The sequence below is a fragment of the Labrus mixtus genome, chromosome 18 (genome assembly GCF_963584025.1).
Source record: "Labrus mixtus chromosome 18, fLabMix1.1, whole genome shotgun sequence".
Classification (NCBI taxonomy): Eukaryota; Metazoa; Chordata; class Actinopteri; order Labriformes; family Labridae; genus Labrus; species Labrus mixtus.
The window spans coordinates 15394599-15410734 of NC_083629.1; the positions used below are offsets into that span (position 1 = coordinate 15394599).

Consider the following 16136-nt stretch of genomic DNA (forward strand, 5'->3'; position numbering starts at 1 on the left):
GAATAGTTGAATTTACAAAAGCTTTCTTTACGTTTATTGGATGTTTTTATTCCCAGGCCTGCTGGGCATTTTTCTTTCACACACACTGTAAAGTTTTCTAAATTCTTTATGTAGCTGAGGAAGTTTTTACACCTCAATCCAAAAATGCACTCTATGCAATATACTGTACTTCACACGTTCATCTTACCTAACTGTGCCATAAATAAAGAAACATATATATTGATCCTATTTGTGTGATCAGTTCAACATAGTTTTGTGGATTAGAGTGAATTGAGTCTGACAAAAGTGACTACTTAAATTAGGTTTTCCCTTTTTATTCCCATGTACATTTCCATTAATTTAATTTACAGAACATCTCGAACCAAGACCCTAAAACAAACATTGCAGTGTAAATATTCCACATGTTTTGTAACAGCACATTCAAATCAAATTGATTACAATTGTAATTTTGGATTAAAGTTTGATTACATGATTCAAATCAGTGAAAGAAATCTAAATTGTCACATTTTTACAATTAAATACACTTTGTCAGAAAAGTTACAGGTAACATACTGAACTCATTTTACTATAATGACAATGTGTTAAGTGTTATAGTAATGTGACCAAGAGGTCTGAGATCCGGTCAAATATGAACTTTAACTCATTTAGCCCTTATTCATTCTTAACGTGTAACATCCCATCCCTGAAAGTGAAATGCAGAATCCCTACTCTTTCACTTCTGTCTGTGTTGTAGGAAGTAGAATTAGTGTCAGTTTATTTGCTCAAACATTAAGAAACTAGTGAAGTTCTCCTCTCTATTCAGTGTCCAGTGTAGTTTCTCTGTCAGCAGTTACAAAGCTCTTCTTGAGCTACACTAAACCTTCTTTTAAAAACCTTCCTAAAAGTCTCCATTGTGATTTCCATTGAAATAGCTTGATGTCCCTTTACCCTACAGTCTTAACAGTCAAAGGTCATTGACCATCTGTTTCTGTAGTTTGATTTTTCTCTTTGGTAACTGAGCAACATGTTTCTCCACTAGTCCCTTCATTGCTTACAGACTTCAGTGTTTGGATGAGGTTTTCCAGCCCCCACAGGTAGCCGTCCTCGCGGTTGCCTTCCTGCCAGGGAATGTCATGGTTTAACGTGTGGCCCTCTGGTAACGCTGTGGTCTTTCCAAAGTCAATAATCCAGACCTGGGCATTGCCCGTGTGGTCGTGGATAAAGAGCAAAGAGCTGCCAATGACCTATGGAAAACAGGAAAGGGTTCATATTAGCCACTATTATTCTGTCCTCTGCTTTTATTCATCTATCCATTTATATAGATGATTCTCAACCAGGCATCATTTTACTCCAGGGAGTATTTTACAAATTGTTAAATGATTCAACATCAAAGACACAAGATGATGACTTGTTTATTGATATATAAAGTGTGGATAAAGCTGAGCTATTGAAATGGCAAATAATGATGGATTATCAGTTGAAACTAGATTTAAAGTAATGGATAAACAGTTTTCATAGTTACAGTAGCTGTAAAGTTGTTAAAATAGCTAGATATAATAGATAAACAGTTGAAGTAGTTAGCTAAGTAAAAAGTAAAGGATACATACTTTGATAAAAGTTTAATGAGCTAAGTCAGAAGTAATGGAAAAACGAAACAGCTAAACTTGCTTAGCTTCAGTTAGCTAATGCATACATTTGAAATTAGGCTTACAGATGAATGCCTGTACTTAAAATAGCTAAACGTAATAGCTAGTTAGCATAAGTAAACTGTTAACTTAGGTAAGTAATAGTTTCGGTCATTAGCTAGGTTAAAAGTGATTAATGAACAGTTCTTAGCCAAAAGTAAAGGATAATTATCTGAATAACATGTCACAATAGATAAACAGTTGAAGTACTAAGCTTAGTAATAAGTAATTAAAGGCTAGAAAAATGAAAAACTGAGCAAGAAACAGAAGTTAAATTAGCTAAGTGAGAACTAATTGATAAATAGCTAAGCCTAGCTATACTAACAGTTGGCACGTAACTAAATAATTAAAAGAATTAAAAATAAATATTTGACAACTTGGGATAGTGTATAAACTATTGTTATCCAAAAGTTATGGATTAATGTCATGGATAATTGTCTTCTCTAGTCACTTCTAATTGTGTCACATTGTGAATCTGACCATTCATCCAAACATTCGGTTCAAATTAACTTTTTACTTAAATATTTGTACAATTCATGGTGTAAAAAAACATCCATGTTACAATGAATCAACTTAAGAGGAGTTATTGATTGTATTTGTCAGCGCTGTGGGACAGGAGCCTTAGCTGTACAGGGCACAAGTAAAATGATGATACAGCTAGCCTCCACATCACCAAAACACAAAGTGCTCGACAACAACATCTTTTGGAAAAACATTTAAGTTGCAACACTGTCGCAACTCTTAAGGCTATTTACGTTTGTTTTTGTTTATCTTGCCACTCCTCTATAGATCAATCATCACCTCATGTTGTCTGAAGAAGTCGGATGTCTTCAGGGCCTGCTGGATGTCTGTCAGTCTGCTCAGGTAGGACTTCTTTGTTTCATGAAAAACAGAGATAAGCATATCGTAAAACACCTTTTAATACCTTGATTTGATTTCAGATATGTTTTAATCCAAACTATCCATGAATAGCTCCAGGTGTACCAGGGTGTAGACAGAGTGTATGCCTTGGGAACCTCTCCCCGTAATAGAAAACTCAAACAGTGTAACAGAGTGAATATTTACCTTCTGCAGTTCAAACACTTCAAGGCTGTTTTCTTATAACATAAGACAGCCTCAGCCTTTTTCAAACTGTGTCTACAAAATAATTTACATTTGTCCAAACACTGAACACGGATGTGAGAGCTTAACCACCCGCTCTGTTAGTTTATCAAGAGTTTTAGGTAAGGCCTGCAGGATTGCTTTGTTTATATTCACAGTACACTATGTGTCCTTCGTTATACAAATGAGCATGAGTATGTGCAGGAACTATAATGTATCAGACTGCCACGTACTAGAATGATGACATTGCCTCCAACAAAGTCTCTGAACACCTGGATGACATGATGCCTCGATCGGGTCTTCTTGAAGTCAGTTCGACATGTACCATCAGATTTCTGAAAAAGAAAAAAAAGACCTGAATAAGAATCCCATTTTATTAAAATAGGCTTTCATTTACAGTTCTTAGGCTGCAGAAGCTCAGTCTGTAAGGACAGAGGGTCGCCAGTTGAAGTCTCTTGGCAGACCTGGTCTAACAATTGGGCTGGCAATTGGAGAGCTGCCAGTACAGTTCCTCTGAACTGCGGAGCAAGCCATCAAACCCCCAACCGCTCGGGCGCTCTTTCCTGTGCAGCCCCTCGCTCTGACAACTCTTCATTAGTGTGTTTCCACTAGACACTCTTTTTGCATGTGCGTGTATTTTTGCCTATGGTTGTGTGTCATGTCTCAAGACATGAGTAAAGAAATGTAATTTCCCCTTGGGGATTAATAAAGTATACAGTATCTACTAATTGTAATTTGGGATGTGACTGAATACTTGAGATTGTACTGCATCTATGTGCATTCTCTGAAACCCTCCATCACCTGTGAAGAAAATTTCAATAAATTAAACTAAAGGAACTCTGTTGTTGTCGTTAAAATCTAAAAGGACTTGAGTTTGTAAGTCCGCGGTTTGGTGTCGGCAAGGAATGTAAATTGGGTTTCTCTGGATTTCTTTTTTGTTAATGCTATTGAATATTCTAAAAATACAATGTGGCTGACATAAGCTTCAAAGTTTACTCGAGCTGAAGTAACTTCAGTGTAGAGATGTATCTCTGAAGATTTGTCTCTAGAAGAAATCCTTCTCTTATTCTCTTATTAAAAAAAAGACAAAAAGGTATTCAAGTATTCCTCTGCTTCAAAACCACAACAACCCTGTGAATATTCTGCTGATAGTTTTCAGGTGTCATGCCTCTGCCTCTACCTTGATCCCCTCGATCCGGAAGCCCAGCGTGTTGGTGGAGCTCATGCTCTCCCTCCACTGCATGTAGCGAGGTTTGGTGACTCCTCGTTGAGAGTGCTCCTGAGGCGTCGGCCCATCGCCGTCCACCTCCACCATTTTTCTGTACAGGTCCTCCCTCGGCTTGGGCCGCTCCCGTGCCCGCACCAGCTCCTCCTCTAAGTACGTCCTGAAACAAACAATAATTCTTTGACTTACAACGAGTTCTTTGTACATAAAGTAAATGATGGTGCATGTTGCTTTACTTTGAAATTTATTCTGATTCCGCTTAAATCACTGGGACTTTGTTTTGGATGCAAATAACCCAAAAGACAGCAACCAACCCCAGCAAACATTTCAATTAGAAGAAAGGGGTTGCAAATTTCAAAACACATGCAATAATCTTTAAAATAAATCATATTCAACTGCTCATTGGGTATTAAATTATGTTAGTGGACAGCACAGCAACACATTCACACTCATCTTATTCATACTGAGGTCAGTATACATGAAAACAGGTTTGAATTTCAGTTTCAGTTTGTGAGTGTGCACTTCCTCTGTGAGCTGAAGGGGGAAGCTGAGAGGAGACTCCAGCGCTCTGTGCAAGTGTGTGAGCGTGTGTGTGCTTGTCTAAGTAAGAGCTTTGTGGTTGAGAAATGTTTTAGACAGAGGGGAGTCTCCAGGAACACCCTCAGTGTTAGTGCCTGCGTGTTTGGATGTACATATATGTACACATGCATTGCACAAAGTAGAACACTTTACTTTATATTATTTGTTCAAATGTGAGTCATCATGTGTGTTTGTGAAGTTTAGTGACCTTTTGTGCGTCTGTTGTTTTGTCTGACTTGTTCAGTCCAGTAGTAAAGGTGAATGTTTTAACCTACACGTTTGTGCATGCACCAAAACAAGAATGCATACATTCATGTGTGTGTTCATGCATCGATGCGTTTGTGCATTTTTTTGACAATATATTTGTGTGTGTGTGTGTGTGTGTGTGTGTGTGTGTGTGTGTGTGTTTGCTTGTGCACATGATACAATGAGGCACCCCGCCTGCTGTGGCAGGAAGCCAAGCATGTCGCCTGCAGCTACACCAGGTGTTCCCTTTAGACCTCAAACACTGCAGGCAGCACAAAGTGTCACCAGAACAAATAACATATTTGATTTATTACTGTCTGAATATGAATATGAAATGATCACATTCGTTAAGCTTATTATTTTTATCTAGTTGAGCAGAAACACATTTAAAAAAAAAGTGTACCTCTTTGATAGTTACATGAAAACATAGAAATGACTGATTCATTAATTATTATGGTCAATCAGTAAATGTATAGCTTACTTCCTTACCTCATTCCCATCTTGCAGTCCATGACATTAGGAAGCTCAAAGGTCGCCAGCAGGTCAGTCATATGAAGAAAAGACTCCCCATCTTTTTCCACAACGCCATGGTAACCGGGCACGAATGGGAGCAGAGCGTCCTCCCTCAGCTTCTCGAAACACTGCACCTCAATTTCTGAGAACTTCTTCAGGATAGTGCCCTCGTCTGCGGCTTTGAAGTTTCCTGAGACAAAAAAAAAAACGTTGGTATTTTAGGTGTTCAAAAAAAACAGAAAAGGATGACAAGATGCATTCCGTGAGCGGGAAGTAAAGGGCGCACTTGGGCCTGTTTCTTAAAGCTGGAAATGATTTTTTTTCTGGGACATCTAGTCTGGCTGAGTTAACCCTTTTGAATTCCTTTCAAGTCTGTTGTGGAGAAAACAGTTTTAAGGGAAGAAAGCTTCAATCACTCCTGACAGCAAGTTCATGTTCTGCTGAGGTGTTTTAACAGCAACTGAGCTCGACTTCTTACTCTGCCTTTTGTCCTCTCGCACAAAGCTGCCAGAAAAATAAACTTCACAGTGACACTAAAGAGACAAAATATGCTGATCTGTGAGGCAGCAAGCAAAAGAGGGCATCGGATTCAGCGATCTGCAGAGTATCATGTACATTATGTGATGCTCTGACCGGGTCGTACCTTTGTGCCCGGCCAGCTGAACCCAGCTCAGTTTCCTCCTCTGGGTAGCACTGAAGGGCCAGTGGACGATCGTCTTTAACTTCCACCATGGCTTGCTCTGAAGAGAACATGCAAGAAACAAACAAACACAGAACAGAATAGAATCAACTGCTGAGTCATGTTTCGGGTTCTATCATTGTGTCCTTGTGAAGAAAAACAATCTGATAACTAGTTGTGCCTCGAAGCATGGGTCAACACTAGACTGCTGATGTGATCAGATTTTTCTGCACAGTTTGAACAGTAAATCTGATGCCAGGTTACATTTTTTCCGCTGTGCGAAACCTCCGATCTAGGTCAGTGAAATGCCATTTCTGTTGAAACTTGAATCTGTACTCCACATCTCTACTCAGCATCTCCAGCTCTGTGTGCTTCCATCTTTGATTTACAGGATCGATAGCCATCTTAAAAAAAAAAAAAAGTCTAACTCAACAGACTGTGTTAGTTGTATTGTCAAGCCACATTTCATGTTTCACACTTAATAAAACATGCATAATGTGTCACAATGAGGGAGAATCTGCAGCTTTAACACCAAATACTCAACTGTGAATCCGTACTTGCTGGTAGCCTCTCAACTCCCACTCACTTGTTAGCAATGTCTAATTTTTTTTTGTGTGTCATGTGACTTTTTTTTTTTGCAACACAACATTGTGTGCACTGAATCCCAAACAAAGCAAATAAATAACATGACTGACAAGCGAATTGTTTTTTCTTGGCAAAGCTGTTTACTTTCTTTCATGGATGTTTGCTGAAGGACTCTCCTCCCTCTGCCATCACTTTCTCCTTCTTCCTCTCTCTCTCTCTCTCTGTCTGTCACTACACATACACACGCTCTCACACTCACACACACACTCACACACACACATGAATAAAAACACAGTAACAGCTTGCATATTTCACAGAAACACTGTGCTGCTTCACACCTCTGGCTAACTGCTTCTTTTATTCCTTCTAGAAAACCGATTAAATCTCAAATAACACATTGTGACACTGAGGATTGTATGTCTTCACAACCTTCTTCAGTATAATTCAAAATGGAATAAATTAACTCAAAAAAAAAAAGTAGCACCACCAGCTCTTGGATCTTATCTTCATGTTTTAGAGGTCATTTTATTGTGTTCAGATTGAAACAGGAAATGAAACAGAGTCTCACGCTCCAGCGTCTTCACCTCCTCACTAATAACAGAACTCTGCAGCAACAGACGCTCTCTGTTAAATGTCAGCTGATTCGCTTCACTTAATGCGTGGCTACTTGTTTACTGATAATATCTCGCTGTGGAGGTGTCCCACTTGCACCAACATGCTGTGTTGCGTTACTGCCAAAAGGCTTTAACTCCGATGGCAAACAGATATAAGGTGAACTACTTAGACGTGAACATTGTCTGCATGTTGAAAGTTTGAACTGAACAAATAAATCGTCTGAAGCCATGTGGTGTTACATCACAGATAGTTTACATTTTCTACACGATCATAAAGACCCCGCAGGTCTGAATCTCAAACATATTCTGACCTTAAATCATCTTATAATTCACACGACTCTGACCCAGGTCAGTCGTGATGACAGAAATCAAAGGAGTTTATACTGATAATATCGCTGTCACCGTTATATAAACAGCTCTGCTGACATGTTACGTTCAAGAGAGTCCAGAGCAACAGAAGCTGTCGAAATATGTTGGGGGAGGTATTCTGATATCAAACAAAAACAAAAAGTACTAATTAGGTCTATACCAATGATTATATAGTGTTAACAGGTAATCCGTTAATAAATTAAGATTTATGGATTTAAGCTATAAAATGTCAAATGTGGTGAAAAATGCTCCCTGCAGTTCACTGTTTTTTTCCAGTCCAAAACCCAAAGAATTTTCAGCTTAGCACTGCCTGAGGAAGCTACAGGCGAAACATGTTGTTCTCTCACAATAAAATACAGTCAAGTTATTTTCAGTGTGCCACAGAGTTTTGATTTATTTTTCATGGTATGTTCCTGCAACTGTGCGCACCTGAGAACGTGTCGGCTGTGCACGGGGGTACCCTGTTGGCCATTTAGATTACTCTTCAGTTTCTGTTATAAATGACAAAGAAAAGAAAACCTACATGTAAAAAGCTTAAACTAGCTAATGCCTTACATTTGACTGGAAAATAACAATAAAAAGTATCTGTTTCTGAAGCAGCTGCTGAATGCTCTTCTCTCTATCAGTTAATCCATTAGTTGAATGCAACAACATAGAAGTACTTCACTCAAAGTTAGTGAAGTTAAAAGGAATATAATATCCTCTGTCCTCCACTTAATGTTTAAAACTAAAAAAAGTATTTCTTCTGCAGAATAAATGTCTTCACTGACATATACAGTATGATTAATAGATAGTTGATAGATACACCTCTTACACCTCTTCTGTTTTGGTCAGACTGTTCACCTTCAGGGATGATAATGAGACTGACAAAACAAGAAATGATTCCTTTTTGTTAACTTACCCTAAAGTCATCATTTTATTATTATATAAGAGTGTTTACTTCAGCTGGTCTTGCACTTGATTCCTAGAACAAACTGAACTTTTCTATAATATAAAGCAATACAAGCTATACAAAAATGGATGGGAAACCCTGCTTTTCTTCAGTTTCATAACATACGTATTGTTTCATGTTTTCTCTTCATTTAAATAATTAATTTTAGTTAACTCATGAATAAAAAGGAACTTCTCTCTATGTTTGCTCTCTGTTTAGTTTTGTTAAATGTGTTCTGCCTTGTCAGACACACCTTCTCTTCGTCAAACTGGGCCTGTGTGCGTCTGTGTGTCTGACACATACTGATCTGAACATTCAGAGCAGCCATGAGAATGAAATGATCCAATTTCCAGTGACAGCGTAGGAATCATGAGTGAGACGGTGTGAGCCACTCTGCCAGCTGTTGTTGGCACAGTCTCAACCTCACGCCTTCAATGTAAATCTGTACCATCACATCAGAGTGATCATTTTAAACCACTGCTAGAATATTAAGAGCCTGTTCTCTCCTCTGTGGTCTGAGACAGATTTGCTGAGTCTCCATGATACTTGTATTCAAGCGTGAGCTACCAAACCTTAGTACTGAACGCAAGTGTTTCTGACTTCCTGATGTGCTTCTTTGTTAAATGTCAAAGGCCAAGGCCCAAATTAGCAACAAAAACACACTATTACACAATGGCTGCTTGCCTGTGCTTTACTATGTTTGTGTAGATGTGTGTGAGGGCTGAAGGGGCAGAAACAGAAGCAGAAGAAAAATCTTTATTTAGGGGTGACCACAAATTTCCATTTAACACCTTTAATGAGCCAATCAAGAGCAAGATTTTTTTTTTTTTTTTTTGGGGGGGGGGGGGGGGGGGGGGGGGGCTTCACACTCTGCTTCACATGACGTTGAGCGAACACTGGAAAATATCATGTACCCTCTCTTACACACACACACAGGCTTAATGGTCAATGTGTTTCCAAAGTGTTTAAAGGAAAGTGACAGTCACAGACCGTGTATGGAGAAAGCAAAGAGAACACACACACACATATGAACTCTCAGTGTGTTGCAGGGTGTTTTTTTTTTGGTTTTTTTTTTGGTCGACAAAAAGCAGATTATGCTGTTAACAATGGAAAAACAAGAGATGACTCACTATGATCATCACACTCCACTTCCCCACAAATCACATGAAGAAATCATGATCCAGTGAAAACTTGAAATGCACAACATCAGAGATTGTGCTTCTACAAAGGCATGAGAAAAATAACCGTTGTGTGCACATTAATGCTTCATAAGCCTTGGAAAGCTTTATCGGCCAAGAATGTCAAAGGCAAACAGATTTCCACCCTCAGCGTTCAATGAACTGAAGGCTGATCCTTCAATAATGATGTGTGCTGAAGGAGGGACACCCAAGTTAAATGTTGGAGATTACAGCTCCTCAACATAGATTTTAAACAATTGGGGATCTTCTACTCAGTGTGCAACTGATGCATTTTTTATTAACATGAATTTGGGGGAAATTTGCATGAGAAAACAAGACATGAATGATTATTTTTACAACAAAAAAGATGCCAGTAAGAAAACTAAGAAGTAAGCCGTTTGTGTTCTTCTGCACTTTGGTTGCAGTGTCTTCATGTTGGTTTAAACCTTTTGCATTAAAGGCAATCATAACGGTGATGTAAAAGGCTTTGGTAACACATGTAGTGAAATGTGATATTTCCACGGGGACAATCACATTACTTTGAGGTTAACCTGCACGTCCTCTACAGCAAATCATGCCACCTAAGTGTTGTTCAATTCTCTTTTTTAGTTGATCTCAAACACAACAATTCGTCTACAAATATCTGAAATTCCCCACTCAAAATAACATTCAAACATACATGGGAGAAAAGGGGTCTGATTCGCCATGACATGTTTGCGCTGCAGAACTAACTGATAAAAGATGTTTTAGGGTCTTAAAAAGCTGCAGTCGAACACTTGTTTATGTACTTCTCTGGAGTCAAAAGAGATCCCAGAGGTCCTCTGTAAGGAAGTAGAACAGTTTGCTGACTACTGCTGGTGTGCTGCTGTTCTTCAGTATTACTTGTTTTCAAAACATCAGCACTTTTCTGTAACATGAGCAAATCCAAATAAGGGGATGCAGATTTGAAATGATACACTGGAGGTCAAGGACAGCAAATGTGTTTGCCTCTTGATGCTTCACGTGGGCAGATGTATGTATGCATTGTCATGTAACAGTTGATCATGTATACAGTGTACCAAGAAATATTTTGCTTATACACCCCCTGGAAATCCTGCCCACCAATGCAACCACTTTGAAAACCTCGTAAAGTCTGCTCAAAAGAATGAAGTTTTTGTAGTTTGCTCACCTCTCCAGTGTCCACCAGAGGCTCTAACGTGATGATGCCTTTGCTTTTGCTCTCGTTGTCACTCAGCAAGTCATCCTCTGACTCCACAGCAGAGGAGCCCGTGGAGGAGATGGAGGAGTTGGACAGTTTTCTACGCAGGGCACCGTCCACTGGATCCTCCCAGTCCTCCTGCTTCATCTCCCGAGAGGAGCCGCCTCCCTCCGGGGTGATGGTGACCTGCGGTACCCGGCGGGAATCCATCACGGGCGGCGCTTCGGCAGCGGAACACGCGGTGACCTGAGAGGCTTTCTGGACGAGATCATCGCATGCTGGCTTCCCTGCTGGTCTGCGCTCCGAACGTGGCCCCTCGTTCAGAGCAGTCCCACAGAGCACCAAGTCTTTCGAGCTCTTTCTCCGGCACTCTTTGGGCATTGGAGATCTGTCGTGAGAGCGCACGGGAGGCGCATAAACGACTCAAATGACTAACCTTCAAATCCGATCATTTCACTTTCAGAACCGCGCTCTGACTTCAGGTCTGCAGGCGATCCTCCGTAGGACTTCAATTCAATTCAATTCTTCGTTGTTGCTTGGTGTACAAGTTTGCACTCATGAAACAGCTCCGTCAGTCTCTGTGCTCTGTGCGTACTGTTGGAAAGGGGAACCCCTCTCAGGCATAGACTGTAAATATGACATTCTCTCAGGAGGAGGAGCAGGGGGATGGCTCACTCCTTCTCACAACAAGTTTATCTTCCGCATTAACTCTCGCGCTTCCTGCCTGAACATTAAAACCAATTGAGTGGTTTTAACTGTAAATATACCTCGCGTTGTAATAATACACATACTTTTGAAACGTTGTTTAGGATCCACAAAGCATTCCTAATAAATACCAACGAGTAGTGTAGTATTAAGGGGACATTTCGATTGTAGGACTACACTTCTACCTCTCAAAAACTCTGTGGGTAACAACTCTACATTTGAAAATCGTGCAGTTTAGTGACAGGGGACATCCAGAGGGAGGCGTTGAATCTTCACTTCTGCTAATTTCTCTTCTCATGACAAGAAATAGCCTAGATAAAAAGAAAAAAAAAGGGATATTAACGTGATCTTTTAACAGAAGAGAAACATTAGCCTTAATCATTTCATGAACATGTTCACATATGTGAGTTTGATACATTCAATTGGCTCCCTCTAATGTCCATGTGAAAGTGCTGGCCTACATTTCAGAGAGGGAATAAAAGTACAGTATTATCATTGCATCACACTGTAGCGTACAGACTTTTAAAGAGGAATGATATGTTGGACTCACTGTCACAGAGTGTGTTTGTTTGATTGTTTGTTTATCTGGTTCCCCATTAGGTCCTGCCTAGCAAGAATCTATTGGTGTCTGCAGTTTACAATGTGACATTACAATTGACACATGCACTTTGTTTAGCACAAAACACAAACATTACACAACATATAGCAAAGTCAACTAAGAATAAGAAAAATAATAGTGATATTAAATATGACATAAATAAGCAAAGCTCAAAGAAACAGACCATATAAAGGCTCAGCTTGGCTCTATAGTATTTAAAGGATAAACATGTTAACACAAAAGACCCAGGTCATACTTCCATCAGACTACAAAAGGTGTTTTCAGACCAAACAGTTCTGGGGCCTTTTTGAAGAGGAACTTTTTTTCTTTCTGCATTTGCACCGACATGGTGCCTACTCTGAAGAAGGAGCTAAAAGGTTCTAGGAACTAAAATAGTTCATATGTCCTGCAGTGTGGAATGAATAATAAAGGAGGGTTGGAAGGTTCCAACCGTTCCTAGATTTAGAAGAAGTTCCTACGGTAGAAAGCGCTTATTATTATTATTATTACTCAGTGTTGACTACTTACGTTTCTTTGTAGGAATAGTTCTTTAAGTGATTTTTAAAAACAGTATTTAACATAATTTGGGAGTTCGAGCATCACTCTGTATGTTACTGAACAATGAGATGGTGTGGTTTTTGATTAAGGAAGAATAAAATAACCTCCTACAGCATGCCTTGATGGATAATGGTTTGTGTTAGTACTGAAATAACAAATTAAAAGGAGTTCTTGTTGTTGTGATATCCTGTAAGAAAACCATTAGTGAATGCAATAATCTATTTTTAACTTCAAGAGGCTTTCATGCATTTAATGCATTTGACCTCAACACACGTGAGAGAGTTACTAGTGCAGTTTTGTTCTGGAACAGTCGTAGTTTTTATCTTTATTTTATGAAAGTTTATGATAGTTATGCAACAAGGATATAGGAATCTTTAAAGAAATAAGATTTATTGTCTTAAAATTCAAATTTTATCGGTGACATGAAAAATTGGGAAATTTAGGGATTATAGAGAGGGAAAATATTTGAATACCTTAATCCAGTCTTTGTGATTTGAAAAAGGAGTTGAAACATTAGATATTAGGCATACATTTCAATATTAGCCTATTGCATTCACCAAACAGTAAATATCTTAATAGCAAAGTTTCATTTCTGGCACTCAGGAAAACTTTAGTGACATGAGAGACTAGTTTCTGTTAAAAGGTTAACCCTTTAAACACATTAACTTATAATCAGGTATTTCATATATCTTCTCAAAACAACTTTAAAGCTCAATTTAACTTTACATTTTAAATCCTAATTTACCTTCATATTTGCCACCACATACCGGTAATAGTTTTCCCTCTGCACTTTACTGCCACCAACTGTCTATCAGTGGTATTGCCTAAAGTCATCAGAGGGATGATATCCTTTCATTAACTTTACAAGATACCAACAAGGACCCTCTCTGTAAACTGAGCTCATGAGCCCAACTTGTGGTCAAAACATCAGATAACTTATCCTTGTCCTCTTTTCCAATCCCTCCAGAGTGTTGAGCTTTTGGTGCTGAGAGTCAGGGAGGTTTTCACCAGAGTTGTCCTCCAGGACGGCATGTGACTGGATCCTCTATCTGCAACATGTCTGCAAGCTGGAGGGACGACAGATTGAAGACATCAGTCTAATCAATCCATGATCGTACTGAAGTAAATGCATCATTAGATATTTGCTCAACCCGATTGAGTTAAGTTTGATTGGAAATTAGTAGTCGACTTGTCCTCCTGTCAAACCTTTTTTTTTCCTGAACAGAAGACTATATTCAAAAACATGGATTTAAGGAAAGATGGATGGGAAAAATGAAAAACTTTCTTTTTGTTTCTTTAATATTAGCAAATAAATCAGAAAGGGATTTCTGTTCCCAAATGGCAGCAATATGACAGGCAGAAGTGAAAGGAAGGATTGTATTTAAGACAGATACCAGCATGAATAGTCTAGAGTGCCCAAGTGTTTCATAATTATCATACATCACACCAACTTGGCTTTGCCGGCTAAAAATGTTGTTTCTCAGAGAGTATTAAAAACATTTCACAGCTATATCTATTTTTTCTGTCTTTTGTAAATCAACAGACACTGAGGACGGCTTAACAAAGGATACAAACGTCGGCATCATCCTGGTAATAGAAGATGAGGTCGTCCTGGAGGATCAGATCATTCAGTATGGCATGAAGGGCTATTTGCATATGTTATGCTCATCGGTCTGCTGTATGCAATTACATTGACTACCGAAAGGAAGTGCAGTATACATTTAAAGTCATACAGAAGAACCTAATGAATATCATGGTGACCACTGCCCCCTTCAAGGGTCCAAGGACTGAGAAAAGACTTCTTCATAAAGCTGTGTATGCACTACACTGAGGTCGGAAGTTTTCTGAAAGCTGCCAAGAACTATTTGGACATAGTCTCAGATCTTTTCTGAAGTGTTTGTTTTACCGTAGTAAATGTGTAATTATTGATTTTATAAGTTTATTGCATCTGAAAATGCAGAGAGAAGTGACCGATAAATGGTAAATGCAGCAAAAGAAAGACAACTGTCTTTTTACACATGGGTGGAAATGTTTTTACCAACAAGGCAGCGCAGTATTTTAGGTCAAATTTGGCTATTATAAGGCTATTTGATCCAATCTGCTATTAAAGGTTGAAGAACTGAAGTTGGTTGGTTTCTATGATAAAACTAATAACCTGTAGAGATGATACCTTCTTTTAAATTGTGATTTGAAAGGAAGTTGAAAATTTCCACAAAAGCAAAGAGATTCACTAGAAAAGTATAAACTAAACTGATTTTAGTTGACTAAAAAAATGATGAATTAATTGAACTACATATTTTAGGTGGATTCAACTTTTGATAAAGTATTTTTTATTTTTTATTTCAAGTCAAAGGAAATTGATAGACCATTTTTCCTTAAGTACAACTGACTTGATGTCAAGTTTATTTGACTAGAAAATGTTATTTCTTTGGAATAATCACAAATGTATCTCAAATTATCTTTTTAAGTTCAGTTAACTAAAAATTTTAAGGCAGCTCGGACACTAACTTCTTTAAGTTATAACAACTAGTTTTTTTACAGTGTGGGAAAATGAAAAATGATGAGGAGCCCAGCAAGCCAATTTGAGCCATAAAGCAGTGTGCAGAGAGAAAGAAAAATAACAATTCACTAAATTCAGCAAGTCTGTATTTGAATTGATGTAAACGTTAAATTTGAACTGCTTTGGTGTTGAGTTCGACTTGGTTTCAACTATCTTGTGTAAGACTGCGACTAATTCTCAATCTGATGATTATTTCCTCTGTAAGTCCAGCATTGGTTTTGTCAGAGCAGGGATGGGCAACTTTGGTGACAGCAAGGGCCACATTCATTTAATTCTCACTGCCAGAGGGCCAAATTAAACGATTACAGTCAATTATGTCTCAAATTTAACTCAACATATACCAGTGATCTAATATTATTATGGAGATATTTCTGGTTTTCATGATTTCATGGCAGATTTCATCATGTTTTCTTCAGGTTTCCAATGAATTGATGTGTAAAAAATTGACCTGAGGGACACGTTGAGGGTTGATGGGGGCCGCATGTGGCCCCCGGGCTGCCAGTTGCCCACCCCTGTGTCAGAGCATTTTGAGAAACCGATGCAGAAAATACGAAATGATTTAACTTGAGTCATATTACAGCAACAAAAGCAACAAACCCTCACACAGACTCAATTAAAGTATAAGGACATCAGATTGGTAGGGTTCTTGATTAATGTTAACTTAGTTATCAACATAGTTACTTCAAAGCCATTTATGTTATTGAACATACATCCACTCCACTAGGTGGCGCCGATTCATCTATGATAAGAGGAAAGAAGAGACGAAGTGCTCTTTTGATGACGTTTGTCGTTCCTAGGAAAAGTGTCAGAGTGAGACCTCTTAGTTTCTCTGT

The 16136-nt window shown here is 38.6% G+C and overlaps 1 protein-coding gene across 1 annotated transcript; it reads right to left on the reverse strand.

The window, feature by feature from the left end:
* Positions 1–288: 288 nt before the first annotated feature.
* itpka (inositol-trisphosphate 3-kinase A) lies at positions 289–11497 on the reverse strand. Its single transcript, XM_061062398.1, has 7 exons — positions 10853–11497; positions 5972–6068; positions 5305–5518; positions 3946–4150; positions 2999–3100; positions 2466–2537; positions 289–1223 (listed from the first exon to the last, which is right to left on the reverse strand). The coding sequence occupies exons 1-7, from the start codon at positions 11261–11263 to the stop codon at positions 951–953; spliced, it is 1374 nt and encodes a 457-aa protein (XP_060918381.1). The 5' UTR covers positions 11264–11497; the 3' UTR covers positions 289–950.
* Between the last annotated feature and the right edge of the window lie 4639 nt (positions 11498–16136).